We start from the raw sequence: 18,359 nt of genomic DNA, 5'->3' as shown, positions 1-18,359 counted from the left end.
GATGACAATGTGCAGCTGCCTGCTTATTCTCCATCCTATCATTTGGCCAGTCACAGATGGAAATGGGCTTTTAGGACACACTCTGACATTCACAAGTGCAAAAGGAGACCAAGGCTGTGTACTGACAATTGGAGTGCAGATGCCCTTGAGAGTAGAGGATGGTGTAGTGAAGGCAAGTTGACAGCTTTTCTGGAGTCACACAGCCCCACCTTCGTTCCACCTCTTGCATGCAGAAAGTGGGTGGTGATCAGAAATATCACTACAGCATTTCAGAGCAGCAATATCCATCACAGAATCTTTATTTGCAATTTTATATTTTCACAAGAACCAAAAAGTCCTACTTTAAATTTCTTCAGCCATCCATGAAATGATTGGGCAGAAAAAGCCAACTGAGCAGTTATCTTCAAAAATAAATACAAGTGAAATCTGAACCAAAGATCTAGGGAATTTGGAAACCACACAGCAGCAAGCTGAGCTGCACTCCCTGTTCAGTGTCAGTGAACTAGTACAGGTACAAAAAAGAAGCTATGGTTACATTTGATCAGACATTTATGTTCAACAGCCATGGAATTGCACTTTTATGAAGATGTCAGAGCCAAGTCCACTGGGTGTATGTGCAGCTGTTTCAGTGTTGCTGCATCTCCTTCATTCTGTTCAGGGCACTGCCAGCGTGGAACCATTCTATTTGGGTCTCATTGAAGGTGTGGTTCAGCAGGATCGTTTCCTGATTCCCATTGGGATGCTTGATGATGCATTTCAGGGGCTATAGAGGGGAGAAGAGGGAAGCAAAAGAGTGGAGTTTACATTTTCTCCTTTCATGGACCAACATTTGTAAGAGACAATGCAGGATGCTCACCAGAAAGTCTTTCATCCTACCCGGTTAAAAGGAATCACTTAAAGGCGCACACTGAGCCCCTGATGTAGAGGAGTGAGTGACCCCTTCTGTTTAACACAATTTCTAATCCAGGGGTCCTTGCGCTCAAGTGCCCTATAGACACTGCCTCGTCCTCTGCAATCAGGAAGCTCGATTCTCCCATTCACAATTCCTTAACACTCCAGTGACAGCTACAGCAATCTGTTACAGGGAATAGCAATAACTGAAGTAATTTATTTTTACCTCATCTTCAATGGAGAGAGGCAGCAGGAATTGAGGCCAACACCATGCAGTGAGTTAGCTCTCTGGACCACCAGCAAGTCCAGAATACTGGACTAGACTACATGGGACCATTCAGATCTGGTTGGCAATTCCTATGTTTGTAAGTACTCCATTCAGAACACTAGGCCTGGCTTCCATCACTCCCTCTAAGATAGGGGTTCTCAAACTTCATTGCACCATGAACCCCTTCTGACAACAACAATTACTACACAACCCCAAGATGGGGGACAGAAGCCTGAGCCCACCTGAGCCCCTCCACCCCAGGAGTGAGGGCCTGTAACCTGAGCCCCGTCACTCAGGGCTGAAGCAAAAGCCCAAGGGCTTCAGCCCTGGTAATGGGGCTTGGGCCCCCACAAGCCTAAGTCAGCCCTGGTGACCCCATTAAATGGGGCTGTTACCCACTTTGGAGTCCCAATCCACAGTTTGAGAACTGCTGCTCTAGGAGCAGAGTTAGTCATAACCCTCCCTCCCCCTAGAAATCTCTCTGATCCCTGGGAGTGAGCCCAGTGGAAGCAAAATGCAGCTTATTGCTGCAATAGGAAATCCAACCAGTTACCTTTCCAGGTGCAAAATCTGCCAGGCCCACAATGCTCAGCTTGTCCACAGGATGAATCTTGTTGTAGTCAGCTGGGTCAGCAAACGTTAGAGGCAGCAGGCCTTGCTTCTTGAGGTTGGTTTCTGTAAATAAGACAGCAAGGGTTCACCACCCACCACAAAGGGTATAGGACAGTTTAGTGAGCCTGGCATGGGGGATAAACAACACACCACATTTAATAGGTACTGCAGCATAATATACTGACAATGCAATGGCTGTCCCTCAGACAATGGTAGCTCCATAGCTAGTGCTCATTTTATCCAGCAGCTCTCACCTCTGAGCAATGAAACGAAGGATAGTAGTCTGCTGACAAGCATCAGGAAGGTATCTTCCTCATTTCCTCCTTCCACCCAACAGTGTTGGCAAGTAGACAAGGAGGAGCATTGTTAGTTGGAAGGGAAGTTTGCAAGGAATGTGATGGATAAGCTCAGAATCACAGAGGTATAAGAATATCCACCATACTTGGTATTTGAATATCAATCAGCAGCTGTCGTGTTTCTACAGTGCCTTGCACAATGCGGCTAGAGCCCCTAGGCGCTACAACAGTATAAATAAATATTGGTACTAAGTATATAAGGACTTTGCAAAATCTCATTACTCACAAGATCTGAGATGTTTCCACCACAACATAAAGTTGTTTGACCATGGAATGCCTGGTTCACATTTGGAGGCCTTGGTGTATCTATTACAGCTGATGAAACCGGACATCGATCCTTCTGTAACTTTGCCCCAAACTATGCTTAGCTTTTCTAGGGGCAGTATAGTAACATTTTATCTGGTCTTTAAGAGTACTGTCACAGATCTGAGATCCAGCACACACTGAACTTTCAAACATGGCTGAAGCGTGAAGAAGCTGGGGAGGGAAGCATCCAGACACACACCCAACTCTGTTCCATTGCAGATCCTACTGAAAAAGCCGAGACTGTTTAAGGCACATTTTCAAAACACAGATGGAAACCACAGACACAGGTGGAGTTTCAATGGTACACAACTTTCTGAAAGATTGCATTATATCTACCACCACTGGCTTAGTAACTCCCACTCCTCAGACAGACAATTGCAAAAGATCTAAAAGTCACTGTCTGTTATCCCACCTCACCCCCTGCACACCTTTGTTGCTTTGAGTCTGCAGAGCAGTGAAGCACGTGGCATGTGTTTCTTACATACCACCTCTAAGAAGAGTACTTCTAATGGCTTTTCAGGCATGAAAAATTGATAGGAATGCAATAACTTAGAGACCTTATAGTAAGATGGATGGTTTGTAAGCTTTTTGGGGTCATCTTTTTCCCTGTTGGGAGTGGACTTCAATGGAGCTTCCCCAGGGAGAAGCTTGTTCCTGTGTATGTAGGGATTCATAGATTAAGGCCAGAAGGGACCATTAAGTCATCTAGTCTGACCTCCTGTATAGCACAAGCCACAGAATTTCACCTAGTTACCCCAGGATTGAGCCCCATGACTTGTATTTGGTCAAAGCACAACTGACAAAAAAGCATCCACTCTTGAAGACATCAACAGATGAAGAATCCACCACATCCCTTGGTAGTTTGTTCCAGTGGTTAATCATCCTCACCATTAAAAGTTGTGCCTTTCTTAGTTTGATCAGCTTCCAGCCATTGATTCTTAAGCCTTTCTCTGCTGGATTAGTCTTTTAGTATGTGATATTTTTTCCTCATGAAGGTACTTACACACTTGTCAAATCACTTCAGTCCTTGTTTGGGTAAGCTAAACAGATTGAAAAACACCGTAGAGTAAGACAAAGAGCTTAATCTTTCGGTCATAGCTCTTTCAACATCCTCTTAAAAATGGTGACTTCTGGAATAATGCATAAAGCTCTGAAGTGGTCTCAGCAGTGCGGCAAAATAAAGCCTATACAGAGATAAATCACCTCCCTACTCCTACTGCCCTGTTTATACAGCAAGGGTCACATTAGCTCTTTTTGCCCCAGCATGGCACTGGTTGCTCCTGGGATTACTGAAACATTGGAGTGATGAAAAGGAGGTGTTCTGATTTGCCTCTGGATACAGAAGTTGGGTTCAAGAATACAACACTCCCTCCAATCAGGCAGATGTTTGGAAAAAAAAAGGAGTCTGGTGGCGTCTTAAAGACTAACAGATTTATTTGGGCATAAGCTTTTGTGGGCTAGAACCCACTTCATTGGATGCATGGAGTGAAAATTACAGATGCAGACATTATTATATGGACACATGAAGAGAAGGGAGTTACCTCACAAGTGGAGAACCAGTGCTGACAGGGTCAATTTGACCAGGGTGGATGTAGTCCACTCCCAAGAATAGATGAGGAGGTGTCAATTCCAGGAGAGGCAAAGCTGCTTTTGTAATGAGCCAGCCACTCCCAGTCCCTATTCAGGCCCAAATTAATGGTGTTATATTTGCAAATGAATTTTAGTTCTGCTGTATCTCTTGGAAGTCTGTTTCTGAAGTTTTTTTGTTCACGTATAGCTACTTTTAAAGCTGTTATAGAATGTCCAGGGAGATTGAAGTGTTCTCCTACTGGCTTTTGCGTGTTACCATTCCTGATGTCCGATTTATGTCCATTTATCCTTTTACGTAGGGACTGTCCGGTTTGACCAATGTACATGGCAGAGGGGCATTGCTGGCACATATGACATTAGTAGACGTGCAGGTGAATGAGCCCCTGATGGAGTGGCTGATGTGGTTGGGTCCTCTGACGGTGTCGCTACAGTAGATATGGGGACAGAGTAGGCAACGAGGTTTGCTACAGGGATTGGTTCCTGGGTTAGTGTTTCTGAGGTGTGGTGTGCAGTTGCTGGTGAATATTTGCTTCAGGTTGGGGGCTGTCTGTAAGCGAGGACTGGCCTGTCTCCCAAGGTCTGTGCGCAAGGTTCCCTCGCTTACAGATTGCTTCAGGTTGCGGGGCTAATACCTGGCTTCAGCTTTTAGGCATTACTGGAATAAAATACTGCTACTGCTAATAGAAAAAAGCAACACTAAGCATGTGCTAAGCATCAGGTGTTAACTGCTGGCTGGACACCAGACTAGATGGACAATAGATTTGCTCCAGCAGATCCTGTTCTCTTTCCTGCTCCCAGTGCTGAGCACAGCAAGGAAATGGGTCTTCCAAGCCATAAGGAAACCTCCTTATACACCACACAGTATCCAGGAGCTGGTGGTGGTACTCACCATGAATCCTGGCAAAGCTCTTTGTGATGATGGCTCTGCCTCCCAGGTGACGTGGTTCCAATGCTGCATGTTCCCGACTCGATCCCTCACCATAGTTTTCATCCCCAACAACCACCCATTTGATGCCATTTTTCTGTGACCAAAAGCAATGCAAATAATTTTATATTACACATAGAAATTATGTTGAGAGCATTAAGGTTGTAAAGCCAAGCACTCAGAAGTTAAGATATGCCAAAATAAAGGTTACTTGTGCGTGGTCACACTCATCTTCCATTCCTTAGTGCTCTATGGATTAAAAAAATCTGCTGAGGAGTGTCCCCCAGAGGGCTCCTCTGACCCCCACATCGATCTCTCCCATCCTATTAAGAGCTATATAAAGAGCTAGGTATTGTCATCCTTGGCCATGGAGGACTGACTGGACAATGGATTTTGGAGACCCTGGACATTGCTCAGCCTCCAGGGTGGAGTTTCAACCACAAGTCTTCCTGAATAGTCCCCCAATGCCATTGTCTATCCTGTGGCAGCCACCTTGCCAGCAGAGGCCACATAAGGTAGACATGGCACGTTCCTGGAACTGCTCCTGAGAGCCATGATTCTTCTGGCAGATGGGAAGTTAACCCATGGGCACTTGTCAAGCTGCGGGGATAGGGTGGTAAGCGCATTTTCTCTAACAGTTTCCATCATCCTCAAGTTCAGCAAGGAGTTTCAAAGAATGGAGGGGGCAAAATGTTTGATATTATTTAGAAAATTATCAGATTGATCACAGATGGAACACACTCCAGTGAAGAAGTTCCACCATGGCTTGAAGACATAACTGTGCTCATAAGGCAGCAGGGACTTGAGCAGCATTTCCAGTGTCTCCCTTCAGGATGAGAGCTCTGGGTAGAGAAACTTTGGGGCACTAGGTATTCTCTCCTCCAGGGAGGGAGAGGACAATGGTAGTTACCCATCTAGCTAGAGTGGATCCCTGGAGGTGCCCAAACACAGAGGACTAGTAAAGACCCAATTAAGTGATGAGGTATGGTGTGACCTCTACTGCAGAACAGCATGAAGCATAGCACCCTACCTGTAGCTTTTCAAGCCAAACAGCTAGTCAAAGTTTGGGAGCTGGAGATGTTCCTGTTGGGAGTGGAAATTGGGGATAGTCTGGTATTTCTTTGATACAGTTTTGTAGTCTTTATAGTGTCCCGTGTCTCTGAATGCAGAGGGAATCAAGCTGCAGGAAACACCTTCTTTTGCTCATCACACCAAGAACGCTTGTTCAGCTTGCGCCCCTTACACAAAAGCTTCTCCCTAGGTTTCTTCCAGGGCCAGGGCCAGTGCTTTCAGCTGCTCTTTCCAGCTGGCTGTTTCTGCCCTGACTCTTCTGCCTTCACATGCCTGCACTACTCCTCAAACCCCCTCCACCCACTCAGTCCAAAAGCTCCTAAGTTGGTTCACAACCTCCTTTTGTCTTAGGTGGGGGGCTTGTGATTAATTTAAACTGACAGCTATGTTAGCTATGTTTGAGACCTAAGCAGTCACCAGTACCTCTCACCAGAACACATCCAAATATCCTCTGACATTAGGAGAGGTGGATGTAAGGTAGGAACTCTCACCTTGTAGTAGCGGGCTGTGTCTGGGACTGGCCCAAACTCCTGGGTTAATGCATTCCGCACTGAGTTGGCTTTGCCATTCTCAGTATTGATGGCGCCAATCAGCAGGTTGTTGGAGATATTGTCCAGATGGCCACGGAATTTGAGCCAGGGACCGGCTGCAGAGATGTGGTCGGTAGTACATTTCCCTTTCACCTGGAGTGCAGCAAAAGAAACGAGATGAGAGAAAGTCTTTTCTCACTCAGGGAAGGATGCTGTAAGGACCAACTTTGCATTTCTGGAGCACTTTTCATTCTGAAGGATCCTAAAGCCCTTTAGAAGCCATGTATGTGGGGATGTCACACCCGATATGGAATCACAACCATCTCTGGGACAAAATGCAGCAATCATTCTGCATCTGCAATGGAGGGGAAGGGAAGAAGAACATCTCTATTTGAAACTGCTGGAAGAATTTTAGAAAGGTAGAATTCCAAATTGGAATTGAGCCATGACACCTGACCCAACCACTTTTTCACACTTCACACAAAAGTGGGTTCATTAGGAACCAAAAAAGCAATCTAGTTCTCGGTGCTACATTTCATCCAAAAGGCAGCACAGTGCCCCTTAACTTCATAGTGGGGCACTGGTTCACTAAGGAATTAGAAGGAAGAGTGCCCAACCCCACTTTCCACAGCACCCGGTTTTTCTACAAAGGTCTCCAATCCAAGTACTGAAATGGTCCAACCCTTCTTGGCTTGTAAGGATAGAGCTCACAACTCTGAGATAGATTGTTAATATCGCTGCTGGTCTCAAACTGCCAGTGTCAGTCAAAGGAACCTTTCACGATTCAGATTTATAAGGGCTAGCATCAGAAAGCTCTGGGATGATACAAGAACAGCACAACCTGGTGGTAGCACTTTACACCACAACACTGGCCACCAAGGAACCCAACATTCACTTCCTGCACCAATGGGAATTGGGAACATGCTCTAGGAGGAGTGCACAGATCGTAAAGGACTCCATTTCAGAACTCCCCTCGCTAATTGGGGGTGTTCACACAGATTTCATTTCTCTCTTCCTTTAGAGCAATCATGAAAAGCTCCATCTGTCACACCCTATTAAAATATAGGAGCAGTGTTTAGCTATTGTGAAGGGACTTCCACCCACGACATGCAGGACAAGAAAAGCAAAAATACAAATAAAGTGTTTGTGGCGGGGAGGGGAGGAAGTTCCTGAGGCATAAAAACTTCTCCCAGAAAGGAACGACAGGAAAGATGGAATGTGCTACAGAAATGCCCTCCTTAGCTTTCTGCGGCAGGATATTACTGGTGCAAACAGAGGAGAGATTCAGAAGAGGATCAGACACTTCTCTGACTAGTAAATAAAAGTGACACTAGCTGAGGTAGGCTAATAAATGACAAGGCCTGCAAAGCCTTATGTTTCAGGATATGAACTGAGCAGCTGGCAGTCAAGAAGACATCTCCACCCCATGGTTATGCAGCTAAATGTATTATGGGGCAGTATGACTTCCTCTAAGGTAACCTTACAAAACTATCAGAGGGTTGGGGGAGGGAGAAAGGAAACACAAATAAAACAAATCACTCACCCACCCTTTCTGTGATGGAGTGAACACCTGCTTTATACACTTGTCAAAATGGCTAATCCGGGTGGGTCATTAGAACCTTGCACAGCTTCTCTACCCAAGTCAGGTCACCCAAATCCAACAGTTGCTTTATGGATTTGTTCTAGAACTACCTGAAGTCCTTTCAGATCTGAGCCCCAATCTACCTCCCATTTCTGACCTTGATGAGGATCAGCATGTCTTCCAGATCCTTGCCATCCCACTTATCAAAGGGCTCAAGCAACTGCAGGCGCTGGCTGGTGAGGCTTACATCTACATGCTGCCCACTGCTATCTTTGGGGGGGTGCTGATAGGTGTCCTGGCCTGGGTCAAACTCCTGTAAGGGAAGAAAGATCGAGAGTTCACTACTATTCTCTTCAACCACACTCACAACAGCATTTGAAACAAAAAGCAGCCAAGTTCTTGTATTCAAATAAGGCCAGAACTTGTGTTTCAATAATGGGAATAAAGGGGTTGTTTGTATATGAGAGGTCTTCCATGACCAACACCGTTTTCTTCCTCTGTGCCACCCTCTACTCCCACAGCAGCGTGGTCCTCACCCCAGTAACCCCCAAACTACATCTAATCAAGCAGTAATATACATTTCCACTGATGTTACATGCCTCCCTTCATCCCCACTTGGTGGAAAGTCAGTCTACAAGACAAATGTTACCAGTGTGGGCAGCTCATCTGCATCAGGTGCTTCTAGTTTAAACTTCTTCCCATCGGCTCCTGTCAGGGAGTCCGTCTCAGGGTTAAATTTCAGGGTGCCAGCAATAGCCAGGGCTGTGACAATCTGAGAAAGTATATAAATCAGTCTTAAAAGTACGTTTTGCTCACTTAATCTCTCTGATTTTAAAGTCCTACCACCACCCCCAACTCTGCCAGAAATTAAAGTCTCAGACCCAGAAGTCATGGTGCTTCCAAGACTAGCAATAGGGGCAGTGCCTGCAGGGGGATGGGAACTCAAATGTATTTGTCTTGTGTTTCACAGTGAAATGAAACCAGGCCAAGACAAATTAGTTTTGGGGCTACTGAAGAGATTGGAGTTAAAGGACAAACAAGTTTAATTGAACAATGTAGTTATGAGGCAGAGTAGGAAGTTACCACCCCTGAATTCCAGCAAGATTTAGAATCTGTTTGGGGATTTTGTAGATGGTCCAAGAATTGATCTTGATAGCTCTTTGGGCAACCAGACTATTGATTTCTCAGTGAGCATTTTATACTGAGAGAATCAAAGGCAAAGTTTACAATGGCCTTCAGGGGCCTCTTCTCACATCCCATAGCTTTTGGAACATGGTCAAGTCCAGTCCATATCAGGGCTGCCAATTTCTCTTCCCAACCCCACCCAGAAAGCAGGACCTTCTCTAAGGACAATGTAGGCCCAGGAACTGAATTCCCACAGTCATTCCACTGGTTCAGCTCCCTCCTGCCAGCCTGTGTACTGTACCTCTGGAGAGGTCACAAATGCATGCGTCTCTGGGTTAGCATCATTGCGGCCTGTGAAGTTTCTGTTATAGGATGTAACAATTGTGTTCTTCTCTCCTTTCTTGATGTCTTTCCTACAAAGAAATGCAGAGGAACAAATGTGCTTTGCTAACTCCACCAGATGGTATGTTGCTTCTAGAGATTCTTCTAGAATCAGCAAGATGTTAAAGATCCCCTTAGTCTGGCTTTTGTGGCATCTTCCAGGTGGGAGAGAGAGAGAGATCAGGTCAGTGCTGTGACCTAACATTCCCTCTCAGGAGTTTAGGTTATAGTGTGCAACGCTCAGTGAGCTGTTGCCGAGCAGGGATATTTGATATTTTATGGGAGGTTGAGCTCTCCACATCTCCGTGCTACTCAAATGATAGTCTAGCAGCACACAGTATCCAGAATGCGCCGCAACGCTCCTCCAGCCCTTCGGAATGAAGATGTGAACACAAGACTCTCCAAACCCCTGTGCCACTGGCTCTCCCCACCTATACAACACAGGATCCAGGTCAAACGTCACCCTTTGGTTTTAAAAACCAAAAACCCAGCAGACCCTTAAACTCTGTCCTCTCACACATACCTTTTCTCTTTATTCACCTCCTCTGCCCCTTCCTAAAATATGGCCACTCTTTGCAAGAGTCTTCCCCACCGCAGTTCCTAGTATCCCCCCCACCTCATGTTAAATCTCAGCTGAAAAGTTCCCTTGCCTGTAACTCTTCCTTTCTCTTCTATTGATCATCTGTGGCCAGAATGCACCAGTTTATTCACTTGGTACTCTTAATATTGACAGCTTCTGCTATGCCAGTCAGTCTTATTGAGCGCTTCAGGATACCAATTTGTATGGAAAGTGAGACACGAAATAAAGCTGTAGAAGGGATTTCCTTGTGTGCATTCCCCCTTACCTGTCCCACTGCCCAATGCACGGCCCACAGGCATTGGCAAGAACCAGCCCTCCAACATCTCGCAGGATTCCAGCCTGGGGGCAGGAAGGAAGAACAAAGTTACTCAGCAGAAAAAGCCTCCCAGTCGTCTGCATTCCTGCCTTTCAGTGTGCAGTCACCATGCTTCTGGCAGGAGAGACGTCACTAACTAGGGCACCTCAGCCTGAAGCCATTTATTTGCTTCCCCTTTCAATTTTTGTGTACTTCATTGGAGTCATTTTGAAACCAGGCGAGTTTAATCCAGGAAAGGCTGTAAATTAGTACTGGGGGAGGAGAGGTGGGCACTCGTATTGCTGCTGCCCATCCTGTTCTGGTTTTAGAAGGTTTTGCCCGCCAGTTCAGTACCTTGCACTAAGTACTAAGTTCACTTGACCAGGAGCCACCCCTTAACTGTCGGTACACGCCCTAGTTTCCAGACACAGGACACCTGGGAGCAAAGCATTTTACAGACACTGGGGGTGGGAAACAAGGGACCAGTTCAAAAACCAGCGGTTGTGGGCAGAGTCGTTATGCAGAGGATTGGGATGCCCATCAAGAGATTGCAATGGGCAGTGTGAAGACTGAAGTGTTGGGAGAGGTATCAGGTGCGTGGAGTGGGGCGTTTACACATGGGTCTACACATTCAAAAATCAAGGCTGATGTGGCAGATTCACAAGTAGTCCCAGTTTGGATGGGACAGCCTTGGATTTTATTAAGCTGTGGAACTGGTCAGAACATGGGTTGTGCCCTCCCTCCCACCGCCACGCCATATCAGTCCCCCCTCCCCCCCCCCAAATCACAGCTTGTTTGGATGGAAAGTTTTCAGTCAGCCTTACTAAGCCGCCTTGGGGAGCTTTTATGCTGGGACTCCGGCAGTGGGAAGTGGCTGTGTGTCTACAGCGTTGCCATCTCTCCTCGGGCAGCTCCAATCCCTGCTGGCTGCTTCAATTTCACACAGTTCCAGTCCTGCTGTTTTCAGCACAGGAGCACCATGCTGAGATAGTGGGGTAGTGGCAGCTAGCCCATGCCCTAAAGCTAACCCCTACATAGAGTTGGGAGCAGGAAAGGCAGCCAGCCCACCAGCGGGGTGACAGCAGCAAGAGGGCTTCTAGAGATCAGCAAGAAGAGACTTTAAACCGCCTCCAGACCTGCCTCCAGACCCTCAAATTCTTTGGAAAAAAGCTCTTCCGGGAAAACAGTTCAAGAGACTCATTCCTCTGACGGTTAAGTGCTGAAGGGGTGGGGGCGTGCGTACTCACATAGCCATCTCTTTCAATGGTGGCTCGGATCTGCTCCGAGCCAGGTGTGACGGTGAACTGAGACTTGCATTTCAGCCCATGTGCTAGTGCCTGCTTTGCCACTGCAGCGGCGCGCCCCATATCCTCATAGCTTGAATTGGTGCAGCTGCCAATCAGACCTGCGTGGTTTTGATGGATAAACAGGAAGCAGTTATTTCACTACCAATTATAGGTTCCTTTCCTCCACACCTACCCATCAGTGCAGAAAACACAGGGACACCAATCTAAAGCCCCAACAACATACAAAAACAAAACCTACCCCAAATCTCCCAACCAATTTCTCTGGTTTTATAACACTAAGAAATTCATAGAGTTTAAAGCGAGGAAGGACCTGATCTCCTGTCTACCACGGGCCACAGAATTTTACTGTTACCACATTACTGAGCCCAATAACTTGCATCTGACTAAAGCATAAACTTCATCTCTTGATGGCGTCAAGACTAGAGAATCCGCCATATCCCTTGGGAGTGTGTTTCAAAAGTAATCACCCTCACTGCACCTTATTTCTAGTTTTAATTTGTGTGGCTTTAGCTCCCAGCCATAGGTTTTGTTATGCCTTTCCCCACTAGATTAGCGAGCCCTTTAGTATCCAGTATTTTCTCCCTGTGAAGGAAAGGATACACTAATCAAGTCACCTGTCAACTTTTTTTTTTAATATACTGAACAGATTGAGATCTTTAAATCTCACTATAAGGCATTTTCTCCTTGGGTCTTCCTTGATTCTCTTGAATCGTGTTTGTCTCTCTCCTGTTGCTATGTGAGAGAATCACATGAACACAGGAAACAGACTTGTTACACCAGAGTGCTGTCAAATGCACAAAGTAAACAAATGAGGGGAAATTTTCCCAGTCTCTCAATTTTAGATTACACTTCTCCAGACTGAAGTGTAATCTTCTGAGGTCCACAGTCTGAGTAATAGAAAAAACATCCAGTGTGTTACGATGTTGAAAATGAGAGTACAAGAATCCAGCTCTGCTTTACAGGCCAGCAGGTGTTAGAAAGCTCATGCTGAGTTGGGGCAATGACCAACTCTTGGAGCTCCAAGGAGAACAGGCTGTGGAAGGGCAAGTTTAAAGGAAAGACATGAAGTGGCTGAGAAAGTCAAGCAGGCCCAGACTGAATGGAGATGGCAAGCCACTTCCTCTTGAGGCAAGAGCAGTCAGTTAGCAAGGAAAAATGCAGACCAGGAAACAGGCTACTCACCAACTCTAATATCCACTGGCCAGCCCTCCTTTTCTGCCACAGTGCCAACATCTGCCACAGGGTGCGCCAGGTCTGGCGTGAAAGGCCCATTGATATGGGGTTTCAGCTTTAAGAAACAATGACAAGTAGCTGAGGAATTACACAAAGGCCAGAAAGGAAATGTTTAGCACATGGGCCCCCAACTCAATAAAATAAAATGTCTGTTTTACCCAATAATCAAAATAATTATAAAAATAATTGATTTACTCTTGACCTGGAGAGTTTTTAAAATGGAGCTCTCCATTATGAGCACCTCAGTAACAGGAAGAGGTCAACAAATTGAAGAGCTCTCACCTAAATTCTGGTGAAGGGAATACCTGAGGGCACAAGGAACTGAATTTACTAGGCAGACAGCTCTGGAGATTCAGTCAGGAGACAGGCTTTGGAGTTTACTTATTTTTGTTTAAGAAAGAAAACTTTATAGCATCACCAAGATGGACACTTGCTTGAATTGAGTCATCACATGAGCATTTTGCTGTCAAGCCTCATCCTTGCTTCATCCACCTCCCCAACTGTCTGTCACCCTTGTTTGTTGTGTCATATCAAGCTCTTTGGGGCAGGCACTGTGTCTTTTTATGTCAGCTATGAAGTGCCTACGATTCCGCAGAGCCCTATGAAGTATCCCATGTTAGACTCTTGTTCCTTATTCATCCAGGACAAAGTCATGTCTAAATGTTCAAGAAGAACGAGGTAGTGAAACGAGCCTCACCTCGCTGAGGTTAATTTCAACCAGCTGGTCATATTCGCAGCCAGCATCAGGCACCAAGTGTGCCTTGAATTCATCTGCCAAAGCAGCAATTTCTGAAATAAGAAAGGAAAACTGGAAAATGCAGAGGTCAGGAGAGGCTGTACACCTTTTCTCCTAAGGGACACTGCCCACAGGCTATTCCCAATCCCACCATTAACCAGGTACATTACCTGCTGATCTCCCCTCCCGCACCACATAACCCAAGTGACCACCACTCAGTGAACATACTTGATCTGGCCTTCTACATTGCGCATACCCTTGAACTCTCCTCATACACCTGGGATGGCGTGCCCACAATGCACCCTCTTACTGTACCAGTTAGCTGCGTTTCCACCCAACCCCCATAGCAAGTAGCATGTGAAATAACAGGTTCCAGAAGAGTTTGACAGCAAGAGTCAATGGGGTAATCTAATGGGGCCAAAAGCTTCTAACACTCCTGAATTCAGTCTTTCTGGGGGTGCTGATGAGGAGCACAAGAGATTTCCCGCTTCCCCCAAGGGTAAGCAAGTGTGCCACCTCTATGGTACTGTCTGCCATAGGCACCACCCCTGTGCAACATGGTAGAGCACCCAAAGCTAGAGTAGATGGGCACCCTGACACCAGCCTTCCCCAAGCCTCTTACCAGCTCGTCCAGTCTTGTTCAAGTATTTCTTCATCCGGTGGTTATATGGGAAAAGGGAGGTGGTGGCACCAATCTCCGCCCCCATGTTACAGATAGTTGCCATTCCTAGAGACGGGCCGGAGGAAAGACCCACAAACTAAGTGACCAAGGATCCAAAGGCATTCAGCTCTTCAAACAAAAGCAAATCTACGGTGGAGACAGCAAGGCCAGGACAAAATGGGGGGAGGTGGGCACAGGAAAATAAGTCCACATCAGCTCAGCCTAAGGTCCATTTGATCCAATATTCCATCTTGTTAATGCCAGATATTTCTGACCTTTTGTATGCACATGACTGTATAGAGCTTTTAGTGTGGCGATCAGGGCTGGGGCGTTCTAGAAGGTAAAATGCAGCCGATAGGAAACAACCGCTTAATATGGTTGTATCTGCTGAAGCCACCAGGCATATTTTGCAGCAGTCTCTTTACTACCTGCACAATACTAGGGGCAGGGTTCAAACTCCTCCCCAGCTGTACAGCATTTCTCTAGCCAAAGGAGCCAGCAGTCGACTGATCTTGTTGACTGAAAAATGACAAAGACTGATTTAAATGGAGTAAAAGATATTCTTTCACTGACTGAGCATGGAAAGCCAGTATGTTCTTACGCCACTGGGATCAGCCCTGAATTTCAAGAGCACAGTGGTGAAGTTTTAGGAGCATTCTAAATCTAGGTAAGAGTTTCATTATGCCAGTGCCACTTTTCACCTCCCCACAGGAAGGCCCAAAGCCTCTGTCTAGGGCTCTAGTCTAGACCAGTCACCTTTCATCTCTCCCCCACTCCAGTTATCTTCACCCGCTCTTGTAAGAGGCCTTTCTTCAGCACCAGTGCATACACCAACACTCACTGTCAACCACCAGCTTCCCTTTCCTCCCTCTAGTTACACAGGCCTGATCAGGTGTTCAAACCCAAGCACAGGAAGGTCAACCACCACCTGTATCCTGTCAGAAGCATGAAGAAATCTCTCTCTCTCCCTCCTCCAAACATAGATGAGGCCCCTGCATCTTGCCAACTGTCCTGACTGGTCATTTAACAAGACTCCCCTGTTGCAGCCAGCCATTCTATGCTCCTGAATTGCAGGAGTCACAATTGAGTGATCACTCCTACCCTGGCGGGAGCTCTGAGCTTATGCAGCATTCCCTCGCTATGCAGGCTGACAGAGCAAGAGATCAAAACTAGAGTCAGTGTCTCTGGGACACCAGTTCAGCACATTAACTACCAGGCCAGTTTCAGGGGTTGGGTTCTTTTAAAGAACTCCCATCACATTCCTTTCCCACCCTCAGTCCACCAGCAGTCAATCCCCATGATCACCAGAACAGCAAACAGCATCAGTTTGTCCATTACTGTCCAGAGACCACAGCCTCCAGTAACAATCTACATCGCCAATAAATGAGATTGTGTTGCCTCACCGGTGCAGGAGATTGAGTCCACACCAGGCCCATGATACTCTATGATGGCACCTGTGCCACCTTTCACAGTGAGGATGCCGGCCACTTTCAGGATCACATCTTTAGGAGAGCTCCAGCCTGACAGCTTGCCAGTCAGTTTTATGCCAATAACCTAAGAAGCACCAACAAAAAGAGAAAGCTTGCTAAAATATGGAGATTTTATCTTCTGCTGGCTAAGCCAATGAGCATCTGCATGGATCCCTTTCCTCCTCACTTCCAAGTGACATCAGTGCCCAGAATCAGGGTGTGGGGCAAGGAAGGAAATCCTGAAGTATCAAAGCCATGCTCCAGGAAGCCTATATTGCCAGGAGGCCTGAATCCTTTTGCAAGGCTAATTAATGGGAAATTCGTGCTGATGCATCCTTTGAGGCACAAAAAAAAAAAAAAAAAAAAAAAAAGGAACAATGCAGGGAGTGGAGACTCAGAGTTGTGAGTGAAGCATGGTTTAGTTGCTTCTGGACCTCTCTACTTTCCCAAGGCTATAGTGGCTCAAAGTGCCCCATCTATCTGGGAAATTCACGCTCCCCTTTAACTTCTCATTATTCAGCCCCTCGCCCATTCAGAATTAACCCTTCCCCCACCGTTTCACCTTTGGGCATTTGAGCTCCCAGGGGATGCCTGCCATGACATCTACTGCATCGGCTCCGCCTACTCCTATGCAGATTCCACCCAGGCCTCCTCCATTGGGGGTGTGGGAATCTGTACCGATGAGCAAAACCCCAGGGTACGCGTAGTTCTCCAGGATGATCTGAAACAAACGTAAGTGGAGTAACAAAGAACAAGATGAAACTTAGTGAAAAGGAGAGCCAGGAGCAGAAGGAGCCCTGGATCAGATCAGTGATTTAATTTGTAGGTCATGATCTCAAGACAGTCACTAGCTTATTTCGGGTTGCAAGCTCATTGTTATTCCAACTGCATCTCCCACTAAAGCAGATTTGTCCAGTCAACGACAAGTAGCCCTTCACCAGATGCCAGGAAGGGATCTAAACCTGTCCAGGCAGAGAGAGGAGCAGATATGAAACCAGTGATAATACAACATGGGATAGGGTTGTATGGGATCCACATAAAGTCAGAAGGCTCTACACAGATAGGTGTCAGAGGCAGAATCTGTTTCATAAAAACCCAGCTAATCCGCTCAGGTGACCCCAGTGACAGAAAACAAAGGTTCATGCATTAACCTGAGACCCTCATTCATCAGGCCTGGCAAGGCCTCCTCTCCATCAGGTCCAACGAAGGTTGCCCTAGGTGCACCTCAGTCATTGGGGGTAGGGTGGCAAACAGGTCAGGGTTAGAACAAACACCACCTAAACTACCCCTTTTCCTCCCAGGTTATACTTTCAATGCCTTTGGCACTGGGGTGAGAGGGGCAGACTCGCCTTGATCCCACCCAAGAAACCCTTGAGCTTTATCATCTAATGAATAAGCCAGAGCCCCTGCCCAATGCTACTAAAGAAAAAAATAAAAAATATATTACATATATATATATATATATATATATATATATATATATATATATATATATATAAAGAACAGCACTCAGCACTGACATCCCCTTATGCCTGAAAACCCCAACCAAAGACAAACCCTATCCCAAGTGATGCTTTTTCCCCAAAAGGGAGAAGTGCCAGAAACTCTGTAAAGGCCACTACTGCGATTACACACAAAGGGCTCAGATACTAGTGATGGTAGTAGAATACTACCATAGAGAGATGGTCACATGATAAGCATTACCACATGGTCCCAGAGCAGTGGCCGAAGTGAGTTATTCCCATAGTTTCCTGTGTAGGCTCAGGTGACACTCCCCCCCCTTCCTCTTCTAGGCTGGCCCATTATGGGCTGAAGGTAACATATCATCTACAAGATGAGTTGCAAACGAAGAGACCTTTCAGGCACATCTTAAGTGCCCTTGTCCCCAGACCCTCCAGTCAACTTCTTACATTTTACAATTGCATGTTCCTCCCCCATCTCTTCCCTGTTTGTGTGGGACATTCACAAAATAAACAGGGGAAGCCACAAAACAAAAGCATGGTCAAATACACAAAACAGACAAACTAAAAGCAACATGGGCTTTGCCCTCCAATGTCCTAACTACACCTATGGTAAGTATTACTTATAAAATAGGTTTAAAAGATTGCGAGAAACATGATTTTTTTAAAGTTGATTGTATTCTGTTAAGGATGCTAATGTGCTAATGGAACATGAGATTCTAGAAACAATTTTTTGTTTAAAAAAAAAAGGTACTTTCACCCTCAATGGAGTTTACTTTTTGCATTTCACAAGGTCTGCATAGTGACTCTAGACTGGTTATTGCTTTGCTACTCTCAAGCAATAAGACAGTGCTACTGTGTTTGGGTATCTTCTCCCCCATTCCAACCCCTGTTTTTATTTAAACTAAGATCAAAAATATGTCTGGTTTTAGATTTTAAAAATAGACACTCCCCTCCCCTAAAGGCAACTTACACTGGGCC

General features: G+C 46.0%; 1 protein-coding gene across 1 annotated transcript in view; it reads right to left on the bottom strand.

The window, feature by feature from the left end:
• Positions 1 to 283: 283 nt before the first annotated feature.
• The window catches only part of ACO2 (aconitase 2), a 31,351-nt gene continuing 13,275 nt past the window's right edge, over positions 284 to 18,359 (bottom strand). The window contains exons 5-18 of the mRNA XM_007053318.4: positions 16,481 to 16,639; positions 15,853 to 16,003; positions 14,411 to 14,515; positions 13,750 to 13,841; positions 13,002 to 13,107; positions 11,760 to 11,917; positions 10,483 to 10,556; positions 9,558 to 9,669; positions 8,781 to 8,903; positions 8,289 to 8,444; positions 6,511 to 6,702; positions 4,913 to 5,045; positions 1,713 to 1,834; positions 284 to 763 (exon numbers count right to left, since the gene is read on the bottom strand). Of these exons, the coding sequence (XP_007053380.2) occupies positions 626 to 763; positions 1,713 to 1,834; positions 4,913 to 5,045; positions 6,511 to 6,702; positions 8,289 to 8,444; positions 8,781 to 8,903; positions 9,558 to 9,669; positions 10,483 to 10,556; positions 11,760 to 11,917; positions 13,002 to 13,107; positions 13,750 to 13,841; positions 14,411 to 14,515; positions 15,853 to 16,003; positions 16,481 to 16,639 (1,821 nt within the window). The 3' untranslated portion in view covers positions 284 to 625. The remainder of the gene's footprint in view (positions 764 to 1,712; positions 1,835 to 4,912; positions 5,046 to 6,510; positions 6,703 to 8,288; positions 8,445 to 8,780; positions 8,904 to 9,557; positions 9,670 to 10,482; positions 10,557 to 11,759; positions 11,918 to 13,001; positions 13,108 to 13,749; positions 13,842 to 14,410; positions 14,516 to 15,852; positions 16,004 to 16,480; positions 16,640 to 18,359) is intronic.

The sequence above is a fragment of the Chelonia mydas genome, chromosome 1 (genome assembly GCF_015237465.2).
Source record: "Chelonia mydas isolate rCheMyd1 chromosome 1, rCheMyd1.pri.v2, whole genome shotgun sequence".
Lineage (NCBI taxonomy): Eukaryota > Metazoa > Chordata > Testudines > Cheloniidae > Chelonia > Chelonia mydas.
Note: the sequence above shows the minus strand (reverse complement) of the source record. Positions and strands in the feature narration are given on the sequence as shown.